The following is a 15633-nucleotide window of genomic DNA, read 5'->3' as shown; positions in this document are numbered from 1 at the left end:
AAACCCTCAAGTTACAATGTATTTTTCAAGACCTATGATTATCTGTAGGTAGTTAGTATTCGCCGAAATTATTCCAAAACAAGAACTATGGTCTGATATAGTGATAAAAGTGGGCGGTTCTAGAGATAGCTGGTGGAGAATTCGAAAACTTAAATAGACCCGCCAAGACAATGATACGAGCTATATTCGGACTTAAGAGTCAGCATATCCGGAGCTAAGACTATTCGTGACAGACACGGAACCCCTACTTTGTCTCATTAGATCTCATATAAGCTCATATAAGACGTGGCAATGACTAACACAGCTCTGCCTTTTCACCTCCTACCTAAGTCCCCATTTTCCCATTTTCTCTTCAAATCGTCAGCATCAATATTCAAGGGAGACTATCATGGTGAATGTCGCTGTAGCTGGAGGAACAGGCAAGGTGGGCAAAACCATTCTAGAGGTTTTGAAATCCCAGACCCGCCACAAGCCATTCCTTCTCACCAGAAAGGTCAGTTCCGATTTCAAACCAGCTCACCTTATTTCGGGCCAAACTTGCTTACCACGATAAACAAAAGAATGCGCCAAGCGATGATGGTGTCACGTCCGTGGCAGTCGACTATGCCGATGCCACTTCCCTGACCGAGGCTCTTGAGCGCCATGAGATTCACACTGTCATTAGTTGCTTGCCATATGAAGGCAATGCCCTTGAAGTTGGACAAGGTAATCTAATCAAGGCCTCGGAGGCGTCTGTCCATACCAAGCGGTTTGTGCCGAGTGCATTTGGTATCAACTATCCCAAGGAGTGAGTGAACCCCGAATCATCCGTATCAGTATCTCGAGGGTATACTAATGATTTGCAGAGCCATTAAAGAGCTTCCTGTCTTGAAGCATTACTTCCAAGCCGTCGAAACTCTTCGGCAGTCTTGTCTCGAATGGACGCTATTCCAGAATGGATGTTTCTTGGACTACTGGGGCCACCCGCACATCAAGTCTTACCTGCGCCCGTCTCCTTTTGGCATTGATATCGCGGGCAAGGTAGCAGCCATCCCAGGCGATGGTGATGCGCGCTTCACGGTGACATATTCTTTTGATGTTGCCAAATACGTGGTGGCAGCTCTGGACCTTGATGAGTGGCCTGAAACCACGAGGATTGCGGGTGATGTCATCACTTGGAAGGAATTTGTCAACTTGGCCGAAAGCACCACGGGTAAGTGTCTGCCGTATACATTCGAATCTTGTCTGACTTCAAGGTGCAGGGTCAAAATTCGAGGTTTTCTACGATCCTATCGAGAAACTCGAGAAGGGTGAATTAACCGAACTGCCTTCGCAGGTTCCGTGTTACACTACATTCCCCAAACCTCAGTTTCAGTGGTTCATGTCTATTTTCTCCAAGTGGACAGCTGATGAAGAAATCTGTTTCGTTCCAGGAGAACTCAACGCCAAGTTTCCTGATATACAGCCAATGACTGTCAAAGCCATGTTGAAGACATATTGGGGGGCGTGACTGGTGGACGAAAGTGGCCTGTGGAGTTCAGCAAGTTGCATGCACGTCTATTTGGTCATGAGTTTGAGAAGTACTGAGAGTTTTGAATTTGATAACTAGAAGTTGCAACTCATGATTCGAATTGGAAAATCAAAGCATTGTCAACTGCCGCGATCAAGGCAGAATACATCTCCTCGGCCTCCTTGTCCCCTAATTTTGGTTCTGGGGCGAAGATAATCTCTCGCAACCTATAAGCCAAGCCCTTCAGAGACTGAAACTGGGGCTTAAACTCGGCTACTAACTCAGCGAAATTCCCATCCTCCATATCCTCCGTCTTCTTCCGGGCCAATTCACTCCAGTTCCCAACCATCCAGCGCTGAATCCGACTATCAGCTGGCAACTTTCGATCACCACCGCAGATGGCAATCCACAGAAACACGTAGAGAAAGGATTCTAGATCCTGGCGATATGTTCGTGGTACACGCTTGAGCACGCCAATGGCCATGAATGCCTTGGTTCCGATGATCTCACCTGGTCGGGCTGGACCGACGGCAAGTTCCATGCTCATATCGAGGTCGATAAGAAATCCCCATGGATCCCCTTCTTTCTTATCCCCAGTAAGCATAATGTTGTTCGGTGATATATCTTGATGGAGAATCTTGCCATCTAGATGCAATGACCGATACCCAGCGATGGCATCACGGAAACCTCGAAGGAACTCCTCCATTGAATGGAACCGGCCAAGAGGGCGACCAAGGGGATAAACGACCATACATTCCAAGTCTGAGCCCCGGAATGTGAATGTAGTATCGCCAAATTGCTCTTTCAAGGCTGGAAACTCCATGCCTCCCCCGCGAAGACCGCAACTAGGCCCGACCTTTTGGTGGCTAAACATTTGCATCACACCACTGACGTTGCGTTTCTTGACAAGTCGCAGCATGGATTTCTCAGAGCGGCGAGGTTTTGGTCCCCAACGCTCTAATTCCCAGGCTTCTAGTTCCCAATCTTCTGGTTCCGAGTTTTCAACTTTCCAAGTGAACTTGATGACGAATTCGGGTTTGGTCGAAGCCGATAATCTCGCTCGGTAACACGTAGGTCTGGTGCTCACAATATCTTTAGGATATGCGATGGGTTCGCCTTCCAGATAAAACTGGGAAAGTCCCGGTTCGGATTGGTTCTCGCCCTTGGCCAAGATATATGTCCCTATCGTGTCGTAGTGGAGAATCGGGTTCATGCCAAGGTCAAGATCGTCCAAGCGCAAGTAGCTGGCAAATATGGCTGCGAGCGGCTCTGAGTGGTCTCGCAGGTTCAAAGGTTGGGAATGATACAACCCAGCTCGGTCAAACACCCAGAGCTCGGCCACTAGCCCGAGAATGTATATTCCGTGCAGAAAGCGACGGGCTGGCTGACTTTTAAAGACCTTTCGGGCATACTTGTAAAGCTGTACTAAGCCGGAGTCGTGAGCATAAAACTCAGCATCAAGCTCAAGCCCAAGAATTTGGACCGTGGCCCAGCTATACTCGGTAGTACCTGAGTAGAGGAAGTGGTACAAGGTGCCTGGAAGATCGGGCTCCTCCTCGGATTCTGGTAGGCGGGGGATGAAACGGCGTCGTAGGAGATCGAGGGTATTTTTGCCCGAGTTGTCCAAAGGCGATCTTCCGAAAAACCTTTTGAAAAACCCCTTGTCTACCCCATTATTATGGCGGCGGATTTCATCGAGAATTCCCTGGTCGATGGTGGCTTGGGGATCTTCCTCGAGCTTAGGGGTGTCATCGTCGATGGGGTGAGTTGTAGTCATCGTTTCAACGTGTATGAAACTGATATTTGGTTTAGGGGAGATATTTTCGATCCTGTCTTTTATTCAGCGTGGGAATTGTTGTCGAGAATGATTTGTAGACAAATTCAGACGATGCAAGGGGAAGGTTCAGTCTTTAGGCAGCGAGAGGACAGAAGTTCTTTTATAGCCTGGTGATTGGGTTTGTTGAGCAGCAACGTTTTATTGTGTAGAACCTTGCTATGCACAAAAACGTGGCTTTTGAGTTGCCGCATGAAAATCTTCACTCAGTACATGGTGTTTGTAGTGCGTGCAGAAGTGATGGTGTCATTACTGTGTCTTTCATCATGGCTTCAAAGAGCATTAACCATGGACGCTGAAGTGATCCCCTCTTCCCCGATGCAGGTAGTCACGGTGTCATTTGCACCCTGGCTTGAATATCTCTAGTAACTAGAAACTAAAAATCGAGCACATCTAGCATTGGTGGGCTAACAAAGCTAGAGCTCAAAACGACTAAGGACATGCTCAATGCTTAGCGAGCTGGGAGTATCATCCATACCTATCAGGGTGCAACAGATCCCTTCCCTAAAATGCCTGCATCTCCAGGTTAATGGTTCCTTCCAAGGCCATGGATGATCCTTCCGGAGTCTTTATGTCTTGGCGCGTGAATCCTCTTAATTAGATGATCCCTTCCTTCGGAAACTTTTTCGCGGCAAGTTTTCGGACACTTCTGCTTTTGCTAGCATTTCGCATGTATATAAAGCGATGATGTATTTAGAAGCTCAATCAGATCAAATCATCAATCATGGTAGAAATGAAGTCAATTGCAGCTCTTCTTGTCTGTCTTGCCGTCCCCTGTCTTGGTGGTCAAGCGCCATGGGGTCAGCTTCCTCTAAGCGTTACTATCGCCGTCCAACCAACACAACTCAGCATCCCGCGGAGAGTGGTCAAAAGCTTCGAAAAAGAAATTTCTCATCAGAGAGATTTTCAAATCACTTGGGAGAACTCGCAGACCGACCGTCGATTTGGTGTGGACCACGAATGGATGAGCACGGCTCTGCAGCATTGGCGCGACAAGTTTTCATGGAAAGATGTTGAAGCGAGCACCAACCGACATCCTCATTTCATGACCAATATCACTATCGACACCACGGAACTACAAATTCACTTCATGGCTATCTTCTCCAAGAAGACGGACGCCATCCCCATTGCCTTCTTCCACGGCTGGCCAGGCAGTTTCCTCGAGTTCATGGACATATTCGACATTGTCAAGTCACGATACGATCCAGAGTCTAGTCCATATCACTTGATCGCTCCATCACTCCCCGGATTCACTTTTTCAAATGGTCCGCCTATCGACTCAAATTGGGGCATTGCCAATACATCTGCCGTGATGGACACTCTGCTTCAGGGTCTTGGATTTGGCAAGGGTTATGTGGCTCAAGGAGGTGACATTGGATCTTTCGTTGCCCAAACCCTCGCTTTATCATCATCCAGTTGCAAAGGTAAGAGTTATTTTCAAATCAAAAGTAGTCCAGTTGACTAACAACATCAGCGGTGCACCTCAACTTTATTCCCAGTGTTCAGCCACCGAGTGTGCCAGACCCTCAGAACGACACATCACTTACACCCCAAGATCGGCAAGTCTTGGCTCGATCACAAGAATTCGTCAACACAAAGCAAGCTTACGCTCTGGAGCAAGGCACCCGGCCAGCAACGCTTGGCTTCGTCTTGAGTCACAATCCCGTCGGTCTCTTGGCTTGGATCGGAGAGAAATTTCTCGCATGGACCGACCCATCAAGAACTTTGTCACTGGACCAGATCCTCACGCACATCTCAACATATCATCTCACTCAAACCATCTCACGAAGCTTCTACGCCTACCGCGAGACTTCTTATTCTTTATATCCCGAACCTGCTGTAGCGCCTCGTATCGAAAAACCTATGGGATACAGCCGGTTCCCCTATGACAATTCTGGAGTGCCAGAGTCTTGGGCTAAAGAGGTTGGGAACTTGGTCTTTTACAAGGCGCATGAGCGCGGTGGACATTTTCTGGCCTTGGAGTACCCTGAGGTGTTGTGGGAGGATGTGGAATCGTTTGTGCAGCAGACATTCCCAGACTCGACTATGTAATCGGTAGCCGGTTTCTGTACAGATTTGGGCTATCTTTAACTTCTTTCAGTATCTTTTATTTCAATTATAAGGGCATCACCGTCCACGTCTCCTGCAAGCTCGGGGCTATCGCAAGCAGCCAGTCACAGTTCAGACAGGACGCTTTGAGCCGTTGTGAAAAGAAGACCAAGCTCCAGGCGTGCCTTCAAATATGCCTCTTTTTATCGTAGTATTCTCTCGTGACATTCTAATTCAATTGAACCATTGATATACTTTGGCTCATAACTTGTTTATAGAAAGTTGAGCGATCATAATTCAAAGTTATTACGAAACATGATCCCAAGCTTCCTGGTAAAACGGCCCCACTTGAGAGATCCTTCAGAGATCAAGCTACCAGGATACATATTCTTTAAGCACAGTCCTTATCTCGCCGTATTCGTCTTCAAATTATTAATTCATCAACAGAGGCGTAGAAAAAGATATAGAGATCTGACCAGCAAAAGGACACCTTGGGCTACAGGGTAAGCTCTACAGGCCCAAACATGTTTTTATGATACGTGCTTGAGAGCCGCTAGGTCATAGTCGATGAAGTAACTATAGGCATGTGTTGTGGTACTCTCCTGGACTAATAGCGAAGTTATTACCAAGCTCATCGGCCAAGTGTCACTCGCCCATATAATACCGGCATTTCGCAGTCGAGTCCCATCAACTGTCTCAAACACCGCCAGATTTGCCCCGATGAGCGGAGTTGTCGATCCTTTTCTCACCTCAGATTAGCCCATCCAGAAATAGAGATCGAATCAAACCCTGGCACCCGCCGCTGATCGTGATCCAAATTAAACAATTCACTAACTGGGGAAAAGTCGCCGAGGCTTAATCTCATTCCCTGTCAGATCGGCAAGGATCACCTAATTTCGGCGCATGATCAAACCTGTTTAAGCATACGCCATTTCAATGCTCCCCTCATGAAACGCTGGTCCGTGAGATGACATGATGGATCCACGGCTCAGCCCTGCCAGTCGCAATGTCGATCGTTTCTCGTCCAATCAGATTCTCTCCGCGCTTGATGGCCCCTAATAGAGGTCTCGCTTGTTTGCTGACTGCATCGGCTTGGTACCTGGGCGCTAAGCCACGTAGGATTGCAGGATGAGGCTATGGGGGAACGTCATGGTATAAAATCTTGAATGCCCTACTACGTAGTAGACTATGTGGGACTTTTTACTGCCAACTTCTCCAGTTCATTTCTATCAATCACGAAAATGGCGTCTCGGGCGATTTTTTGGACCTTTCTCGGTGCTGCCGTGAATTCGGCATTCGGTGCAGCATGTCTCCCTCGATCACCCTTCAAGTTGGTCGTCGAGCACGAAGGGGATCTTGCGCCCAGCGTCAACCTCGATTTTCCCGATCCCTCCATTATTCAAATCGAAGATGGCTCCTGGGTCGCCGTTGCCACCGAAGGCAACGGTAGAAACCTTCAGGTCGCAACAACCAGCGATCTCCTAGAGGGAGAGTGGTCAGTAAAGGATTACGATATCCTCCCAGAAAACGGCTGGACGAACGGTGAGAACTTTTGGGCGCCCGATATTCGACGCCTCAACGATAAGGAATACATTATTTACTTCTCTGGAAGACGCCAGAGCGATGGCCAGTTTTGTATCGGCGTTGCCCGCTCCGAAGACCCCGTCGGCCCATATAAGCATGATGAAAAGCCTTTGATCTGCGCCCCGGAGGGATACCACGGCGTTATTGACGCGTCTGGCTTCAAGGATCCCGACTCTGGCAAGAACTATGTCATCTTCAAGTACGAGGGAGATGCGAGCGGTCCTAAGGGTGGTACACCCATCCTTATCCAGGAGATTCAAGACGACGCCAAGACGCTCGTCGGCGAACCCACACAAATCCTCGATCGCATTGGAGAACTGGATGGCCCCCTTGTTGAGGCACCCAACATCGTCAAGCTCAAGAATGGCGTATACATCCTCTTCTTCAGCACGCACCTATTCACCGACCCCGAGTACGACGTCAACTATGCCTACTCCAAGAGCCTAACGGGTCCGTACACGCGAGCAGAGGAGTCTCTGATTGAAGCGCCCGATTTTGGCCTCAAGGCTCCTGGAGGCATGACGAGCAACGAGGCTGGAGATATCATCGTCTTCCATGGATGGTGCAGAGAAAACGCGCGGTGCACGTACGCGCTTCCTTACAAGTTTGAGGGAAGTGTTTGAGTGAGGGGCATCGTATGGTCCGAATTGGTTAGACAATTTTGTTTCTAGCAGGGCTATTAGAAGAAGATTTATGAAGGCCGAGCCAGCCAATCGGTTATACAGTCTTCGACGTCTTACTCATTTGAAAAGAACTTCGTTGCTCAACTCATATTCACTTTGTATTCACCCGTTCATCGCACTACCAAGATCAACGATGGCGTCCTCATCCTAAGGTGAACTAATTCAGCAGACCGCTTGACTCCATGTCAACCGCGTTCATTCCGGCCCGTGACCACCCCTGCGCCACGCCTGATCAGAGAGCCATCAGATCCAACCTCGCGCCTTGTCCCAGCGACCGAGAGCAGGGGCGGTGTATCGGAGGCTGCAACGGACCTGGGGCTAAAGGAATCTCAATGTAGCCTTTGCACCTGTGGCGTTTCCTAGAATGGTCCCAAACGCTAGTCTCTCAAACTATCTTAGATAGACCGGAATCCAGGCTCTTCCACCGATCACTGCCGTTCCCTTTTCACTTAAAAGTCTAGACTTTAGGTTAAAGAAGGCTGAAATCTTCCAGAATGCAAGGTTGATTTTTGAGAAGGTAGGTTGTGTGAGAGGTGCTGCACGTTCGGTATAGGTACCTCAACTGGCGCGGACTACATGAACTTGTTGTCTAATTAAGCAACTGCGGTTCCCTTTTCATTCCGAGTCTAGACTCTGCGCTAACGAATTATTAAATATTCTAAAAGTTAGTTCATGCAGGATAATCTATTTCAGGCACTAGCACGCGAATCTCTTCGATCTGGATCTCATGGGATCGAACTAAAGATTAGAAGGGCGGCTACTATAGCTGGCTGGCGTAGAATAGCGTGAGGGACTGGGCAGGATGAGGGGAAGATGGTTGAATCGAGACCGCCTTATCAACGGGCGTCGAACCTTGGAGTTCGAGCAATCCGATCTATATAGCATAAGCCCATTCAACAAATTCTGCAACACTTCCTCATTTCACCTCTCCACCAAATCTTTGAATCCCACTATTATCACTAAAATGAGGCCAGGAGGCCCCCAGTTCGGTTCTCAGCCTGGTGCTATACCAGAGCTTGACTACTCAAGTCCCAGTGACGTAGACCTCACCAATATCCTTTACATCCACAACATCCCCATGGTGCCGGCCAACATGAGGCCTGAGCTCGATACCCGCATTAAAAGCATCACCTCCTGGGTGGCTTGGGAGCTAACCAGAATCGAAGACGGGGTTCAGGACAAGATCAGGGATCGGGACTTGCCAATGGATGACTCCATGGCCTCAAAGCTCAAGAGAATGTCCTACCGATCCAAGGTACTTGACTATACTCGACGAGTTTCGAGATGGTAAGATCACATCCCAATGCAGACGCTACGTCATCTTGCCCTGGATAGGTCAATCTAACTGGATGTTCTCCCCTAGGCTGGTCGAAAACCTGAATCCTGTGACTCATAGCTCCCAGGTCAGTGAAGGAGAAGACAAGATCAACCTTGCGGTCGCGCATAGTATTCTTGAAGCCTTTGGTACTCCGAGTTCCCCACAGGTCCTTAACGTCCTGAAGGCTGTGAGTTCTGGCTTCAACCGCCTTGTACAGACTACTCAGCCGCACATGTTCTGCGTCATTGACTATGATCATGACACCATCCGCGAAACTATCACCGCTAGTCAGTACAGAATACTCCCTTGTCTTTCCACGGGCACTGATTCTCCAAAGCCATCAAGACCTTCTTCTTCAACGTGACCGTGACGGAAAGTCAGGATCCGTCATCTCACCCGGCCAGAGGCAACTTCTCCCATCGCAATAACGCGTTTGCACCGCCGGAAGCCAAGTTCTATAAGGCCCGGGTTGAGTATACTCACACCGAGGCCAATTTTGAATTTCGCCTCTGGAGCGAGAATGCACCAGAAGAAGCGACTCGTTATGCGCTCGGGAAGCAGGTTCTTGCTCAAAGGCAGCTCCGTTTGTTGAAGGAATGATAGTGCCCCATGACATCGGTGGTGATATTCGTTATGCAGTTATATTAACATAGAGTTTCGGTGGTGAGGGTATTGGCATCCATAGTGTTATCATTCTCTTAACTTGAAGGTTGATAAGCTCATCTGGAGTGCTAGTGAGATTGCACTTTCACCTATTAGATAGCGATAAAGAGCATAGCGGGAATTAATGGGTCATGATTATGTGATAGGATTCCTAAGTTGTGCACATTGTCCGACCAGCGTCGCCGAGCCACGGCTGTGTCGAAAGAGACTCTGCAAAACCATCACTAACGAGCTGTATCCTCTCGCCACCTTAGACAGCATTGATGTCGCTGACGAGGACGAGGAGGACCTCTTCTACCTCGAGATCGTCATCCCAGAAGCGACTGGCGAGGTTGCAAGTTTAACTTCACACCCCTGCCTATGCTGATCTGCTCGGCGGCGAGCTGCAGAACAATTTGAACCTGGTCGTTGTTGTTCGTGCCAAGGAGCGTCATGACCATTAAGCTCTCATCTGCGTTGTCGTAGGAGGGAGAGGGGTTGCTAGAACGCCTAGTTAGCTAATGTAGCTAGTTAGCGTTTGCTGGTTGCTTTAGAAAACAACAGGATATTGTATCGTCCATCTACTTCCTTGCATAAACGTCGCTAAGCAGGTTTGGGCGGAAAGGGCATTTTCAGCCTGACCACTCCAACGGAATGAGTGGTTTCTCCTGCAGGCTGCGCCACTGGTGACATATTTCAGCTGAGCATTTACCCCTCACGTAATCCCTCATCACATCACATCCTTCAGCTCCAGTCGCGGATCGCATCTTCAAACATCTCATCCTGCAATGCGTGTCCTTCCTTTAGCCGGTTTTGCGAATGAATGAGTGCATAATCTAGTTCAAGGTGGAGTATGGCAGACCCTTTGAGCACAGCGGCCAGCGTCGTCGGCCTTCTCACAGCAGCCGCGCAAATTTCAAAAATACTCGCCAAAGTCATCGATAAAGCTCGTCACGCGCCCGAAGAATGCAGTCGAATCAAGTCAGAGGTTGACGATATTCGAAATGTTCTGGTGACGCTTCAACTATTCATCGTCGGAACACAGCGTGCTGCTCGATCGCGAACATCTCTCATCATGGTCGAGCAGGTAGTTGCCACGCTGGCGGCTTGTGTCAAGACATTCTCTGAACTCGATACCTTTGCAGCGGCCTTGCAGAATGACTCCAATATGGAGATTCTTGATAGATTGCGTTGGGCGAGCAAGGAGAAGGATATCAAGGCCATACTTGTCCGGCTCGAGTCCCACAAGTCGTCATTGACGCTGATGCTCACAATATTGACCTGGCAAGCTCTTCTACCTACTTGACTACCATGTGAACGGTTTATTAATGCTTCTTTTCTAGCCAAAGCCAAGATGATGCCGAAAGTCGCGTTGATAAGCTCTGTGACTTAGTAGAACAGATGCTGTTGCGCGACCTGACTCTCAAACAACGCCTGGTTGCGTTGGAGGCAGGCAATGGACCAGAAGAGCCTCAAGACACGATAGACACCCGGTTTCACCGACTCAGTATCAGCGAAACCGATCACCAAGGAGAGGCACCAGATCCCATCTCCACCAACAAGCAACCAGAGTGGCAACGCAGCCCTCACGGATTCGCTTTTGAAGAAATACTCATGAGCTCGAGAGCTTATCGGGTTGTCGCAAAAGACAACTCGGATGCTTTTTCCATCGTCAGCTCAGCCGGGAGAACGGCATACTGGTCTATGTTGTCTGGCGTTAGTCTCTCCGAAGTCTCCCATATCGGCATCCAGGCAATCCCCATCTACGCCAGCGATATCACGAATAAGGAACACTACGACTTTTCACCTTCTGCTCCTCATGTCATACAGATAGAGATCCCACCATCGTCAAGTCTCGTGAGGCCATCTCGACGAGACCGCCTAAAAGGCCTTTTCAGAGACCCCCGATCATTTGGTCCTGAACTTCTGCCAGATCCAGAGCCTCCACTTGCCATCTTTGGTGTTACACTAGCAGATAGCATCAATTGTGTAAAATCCCCCACTACTCTACAGGATAGAGATGGTGTGAGGAGAATCTACGGATACGTACCGGTTGTTATTGCTAAAGCAGGCGCTTTCTTGAAAGTGAAAGGTCAGTCTCACCCTGGAACAATGATGCGACCCTGTCTGTTAACAGTGCTTTCAATATAGGCCTATACGTTGAAGAAATCTTTGCTACCCCCGGAAATCCCGTACGAATAAGCAAACTACAACAAAAATTTGACTCTTCCCTAGAATATGGCAGGAGTCTCGTTTGGGACGGATATACTGTCCACGACGCAGCCGGAATCTTTCTACGATACCTGAAGAGTCTTCCCGAACCTATCGTTCCCTACAATTGCTATGCTGGATTCATAGACGGGCTGACACCGTTTGTCGACCGAGAACTGACCGGTGGGGAATCTGCTGAGGCGTTAAAGGTAGCAACAGATCTCATTACGCCGATGCCGCCATACAATCGCCAACTCTTGCTTTGGATACTTGATATCATCCGGGGATTTGCAATTCATTCTGAAATCAACAAGATGACAACACCCAGGCTGATCAGCGTCTTCCAACCCTCGATAATCTCTGGGCCCCCGGATGAGATGGACGCCGAGGAACATCATGCTGCAGCTAGTGTAGCGATTCTGTTGCTCAGATATGGGGTTCGCAGTTATCATATTACTGAGTGGATGGACTAATTTTTTACTCGCGGCGCACAACATATAGGGAAGCGATGGTGCTCATTCTACCGCGTTGAGGAGGACAAAACAATATTCATGGGCCAGAATTGTCGTCGTTGTAACCTTTCCACGTGATAGTGACTTGCAGGCCTTGACGCTGCCAGCATAAACTTAGTTGAGAAATGACCGTCAGGCGTCATCACTACCTAACCTACACTTCGAGTAGACGTTCCACATTGTTCTTTGAGATTGTCTGTCGTTAAACTTCTCTTCAAGAGACGCATGGATTAATGATGCCTTCACTCAGACAGTCGAATCCTTTCTCGACTAGCCCCTAAGCGTTATCTCCGACTAAATGCTTTTAAACCGCGCACTGCTTAGGAAAAGGAAAGGTGGCATCCTGCACTGCGAGCCTCATCTTTCCACTATTGTGTTTTTATGGCTATAGAAGCTTAAATTTATCTTAGGTTTACGGTGTTATACAGTATTGGGTTTTGATATTGCCATCTGTCTCTGTGTGCTTTTTGATTATATGTGTGACAAGTATGTCATTGAGAAAGTAGATTAGAACTGCGCGCACTGAGTCTTTTCTCTAAGGGCCCATTTTACAGAGTTTTCGTTGCCACATAAAATAAGTCCTTATTCGCTCTACACATTTATTCATCTCTCTCCCAAACAACCCACCTGCTCAAGATTCCTTCCTCATTCGCCATGTCTACACCAGAGCACAAGCATTGGCTCGCGCCATACGAAGTTCGCCATGGCGTCTATGCTGTGATTGGAGCAGAAGTCCAGCTGCACCGCCACGAGATTCTGCACCATGTCCGTGGGCATCTGGAGCAGCGTCATCGGGAGGAACTGTATTGCCAGCTCCGCGCGGGGTTTCTCATGAAGTCTTTCTCGCAACTCGACCGGTTACAAGCCCTCGATTTTCGGAACAAGACAGTTCCTGTCTATCTTCTCACTGGCGATGCAGAAAAGAGAGGCCTGAGTGGGCTGCTTCTCATGGTTATCCATAACTACCTGTACCGCAAATGGTTCCGCCTCTATCGTTCCGACATCGAACGTGGCCAGTTCGTGGCCAAAGTCATCCTTGCCACCGACCAGACCACTATTTAGGGCCATGGCTATCGTGATCCCAGGTCAAAGTTATTATACTTGTGGCCTTGTATCTCGTGTTGCTACTATGTCTATCCTGATTATCCTCACCGGCGAACAAGAAGGGCTGAGCGCACCCATTTCATTCGACTCAATCGCTGATCGGGCTGAAACCGTTACCATCGGCGGTACGAAAGGCGTTCGAACCAATCTGAAGACGGCAATCGACTTTATCATGTTCTTGGAGGAACGCGAGGAGGCTGCTTTAGGTCCACAGCCTGACCTGATTGCTTCTACAGACGCCTCGGCACTTGACGAGTGGGAAGGAGAGTGGATTTACGAAAGGGCACAAACAATGGCAAACCAACTGGGATGGGATAACGAGCCGTTGGTCGGTCCCAGCTCACGGTGGGTGGATACAGCCAAATACCCCGACTGGACTGGACACGGAGCTCAGATGGAGCCGTCGTCACCCAATGCCTGGAACAAAATGGGTGGAGGTTCCATGCACATGATTGCAGCTGCAGTGATCACGCGAGTCTTGTAGGGTCGGGGCAGATACATGGGGAGGTAGAGCACGAAGAATAGCTTCCTCAGACTTCTTAAATCATAATTAATTATAGGGCGATCTGCTATTGAGCCCAAGAACCGCGTCTTAATTGCCATTGTCCACATGGGCTCGTCCACTTGTCGTTGAAGATGACAAACCCTTTCCCCCTTGTCTGGGAACAAGACGTTCAATCGCGGTCTCGATGTGGGTAGGTATCTGCCTCCCTAGAGGTATGGAAAAGTAGCGTAACAGGATCGTGTGAGGACTAAAGCTCGGCATAAGGAAGACTTTTCGACTCGTTCTGAGAGTCGGCAAGTCGCCACGGGCGTGAGTGAAAGTAGGCGAGCAATCCGAGAAACAATGAAGGCGGTCATGGGTCGATGCGTGAAGATAATAGGACGTCAAGCCATTAACCCCAGGGGTTTCAAGAGATTCTTTGCCAGTTCAGGCATCGCGAAGGTAGTCTGGGTAGAGTCATACCTGTAGAAGGTTTCTGGGAAACCATCTGCTCAAAGTTGCCCCATGGTCACGGCGTTGCTGTTTTCGCAGCGGCCGCAGAAAGGTGCTTCCCAGCCAACGTGTAAGTAAGAGCTGATCCAGAGGGGTTATTCCATGGATGTCTTTGGATAATATACTTGCGAGAGATGCTTGTTGAATAGTAGCTTATCTCGTGCGCTCGGTGTGAGTTCGCGAATTAGTTTCCTCCTCGCAGAAACAGTTGGGTTGTTCAGTGTCAGCAAGACTCCCATCGATGGATACCTCAGACAAGCTGAAGCGATGCTGCAGAAGAGTACTCGTCACCTATCGCGGTAGCCCTATCCATGGGGCACAGACGCGCGAACTCATATAGGTGTCACTCGAGGGAGGGGAGCTGGTCGTCTAACGGTAGACCGAGCTTCTGATACCGGCAGGGGATCCACAGCATTTTCACACTTGCGAGGGCCAGGGCCTCGCCTACGTGATCCAGATCAGCTGTGGCCTATGTAGTTAGCTACCAGTTGGTCCTAGTATTAGCCTAGTATTAGCCCAGTATCAGCTCAGTAGGAGTCTGGTATGAGTCATGTATGGGTTTAGGATGAACCTGGTATCTGCATTTGAACATCCCTGAGACAAAGTTGTCGCGCCCCGGGATTGCGTTAATCAACATACGAGTGTCAGCTCTGGTGTAGGAGGTGGTAGGTGTTCGGCTATGTCTGGCTGGAACGGTGTCGACTCCACGTATTTTCTTCCCTGGATAAATGCGAGAGATCGAGGTATCAAGAAACGCGAGTTGGACTAACCACAGTAAAATGTGGACGGGGCGACGGCTCGTTCCAGGACCCAACAAAGCCAGCAGTCCAAACAAGGCTATAGATTCCGAAGTGTGTGTATTACAAATATACCATGCCATCAGGTCGTCTGCTGAATGTGAGTTGGTTGGTTGGAAAAGTCGTTTTTCAAGTTGACCCCCATGAAAAGGTGGCGGCTATTCCTTGTTCACATTGGTCTACCATATTGCGTCTTCTCCACGCCAGCCAGCCGCTGAAACAAAACCCACTCGAGTGGCTTCGTGTTACTCGACTACCGATATCACCCATGCATATCTCAGCAATTGAAATCAGGCTCCGAGAAGGCCCAGCCCCGCCTTTGAAGCTTGGTATCCCAGATACGGGGTGCTTGCCATCCATGCTTGAAGCTCTATACGCCAGTCAACAGCTATTTGAGACTTCTTCATAGGACG

The 15633-nt window shown here is 49.0% G+C and overlaps 7 protein-coding genes across 7 annotated transcripts; 6 read left to right on the top strand and 1 right to left on the bottom strand.

The window, feature by feature from the left end:
- Window positions 1–642: 642 nt before the first annotated feature.
- NECHADRAFT_95181 (uncharacterized protein) lies at window positions 643–1489 on the top strand (the record flags this gene model as incomplete). The annotated part of the gene is made up of 3 exons (XM_003044520.1): window positions 643–695; window positions 846–1192; window positions 1236–1489. 3 exons carry the CDS (start codon window positions 643–645, stop codon window positions 1487–1489), a joined length of 654 nt encoding a protein of 217 aa, XP_003044566.1.
- A 109-nt stretch (window positions 1490–1598) lies between these two features.
- On the bottom strand, window positions 1599–3266 carry NECHADRAFT_83171 (uncharacterized protein; the record flags this gene model as incomplete). Its single annotated transcript, XM_003044399.1, has 1 exon — window positions 1599–3266. The coding sequence occupies one exon, from the start codon at window positions 3264–3266 to the stop codon at window positions 1599–1601; it is 1668 nt and encodes a 555-aa protein (XP_003044445.1).
- Window positions 3267–4056: 790 nt separating this feature from the next.
- Window positions 4057–5375, top strand: NECHADRAFT_45915 (uncharacterized protein; the record flags this gene model as incomplete). Its single annotated transcript, XM_003044519.1, has 2 exons — window positions 4057–4747; window positions 4798–5375. 2 exons carry the CDS (start codon window positions 4057–4059, stop codon window positions 5373–5375), a joined length of 1269 nt encoding a protein of 422 aa, XP_003044565.1.
- A 1238-nt stretch (window positions 5376–6613) lies between these two features.
- NECHADRAFT_45781 (uncharacterized protein) lies at window positions 6614–7579 on the top strand (the record flags this gene model as incomplete). The annotated part of the gene is made up of 1 exon (XM_003044518.1): window positions 6614–7579. One exon carries the CDS (start codon window positions 6614–6616, stop codon window positions 7577–7579), a length of 966 nt encoding a protein of 321 aa, XP_003044564.1.
- A 1024-nt stretch (window positions 7580–8603) lies between these two features.
- Window positions 8604–9557, top strand: NECHADRAFT_83168 (uncharacterized protein; the record flags this gene model as incomplete). Its single annotated transcript, XM_003044517.1, has 4 exons — window positions 8604–8926; window positions 9003–9144; window positions 9175–9244; window positions 9295–9557. The coding sequence occupies 4 exons, from the start codon at window positions 8604–8606 to the stop codon at window positions 9555–9557; spliced, it is 798 nt and encodes a 265-aa protein (XP_003044563.1).
- Window positions 9558–11552: 1995 nt separating this feature from the next.
- Window positions 11553–12244, top strand: NECHADRAFT_6725 (uncharacterized protein; the record flags this gene model as incomplete). Its single annotated transcript, XM_003044516.1, has 2 exons — window positions 11553–11691; window positions 11751–12244. Coding segments are annotated over 2 exons (633 nt in total), but the record flags the coding sequence as incomplete, so codon positions are not given.
- Window positions 12245–12976: 732 nt separating this feature from the next.
- NECHADRAFT_83166 (uncharacterized protein) lies at window positions 12977–13910 on the top strand (the record flags this gene model as incomplete). Its single annotated transcript, XM_003044515.1, has 2 exons — window positions 12977–13338; window positions 13385–13910. The coding sequence occupies 2 exons, from the start codon at window positions 12977–12979 to the stop codon at window positions 13908–13910; spliced, it is 888 nt and encodes a 295-aa protein (XP_003044561.1).
- Window positions 13911–15633: the final 1723 nt, after the last annotated feature.

This window comes from Fusarium vanettenii (assembly GCF_000151355.1).
Source record: "Fusarium vanettenii 77-13-4 chromosome 7 genomic scaffold NECHAsca_22_chr7_11_0, whole genome shotgun sequence".
Lineage (NCBI taxonomy): Eukaryota > Fungi > Ascomycota > Sordariomycetes > Hypocreales > Nectriaceae > Fusarium > Fusarium vanettenii.
The sequence above is the reverse complement of the archived record's forward strand: the minus strand, read 5'-3'. Positions and strand labels throughout refer to the sequence as shown.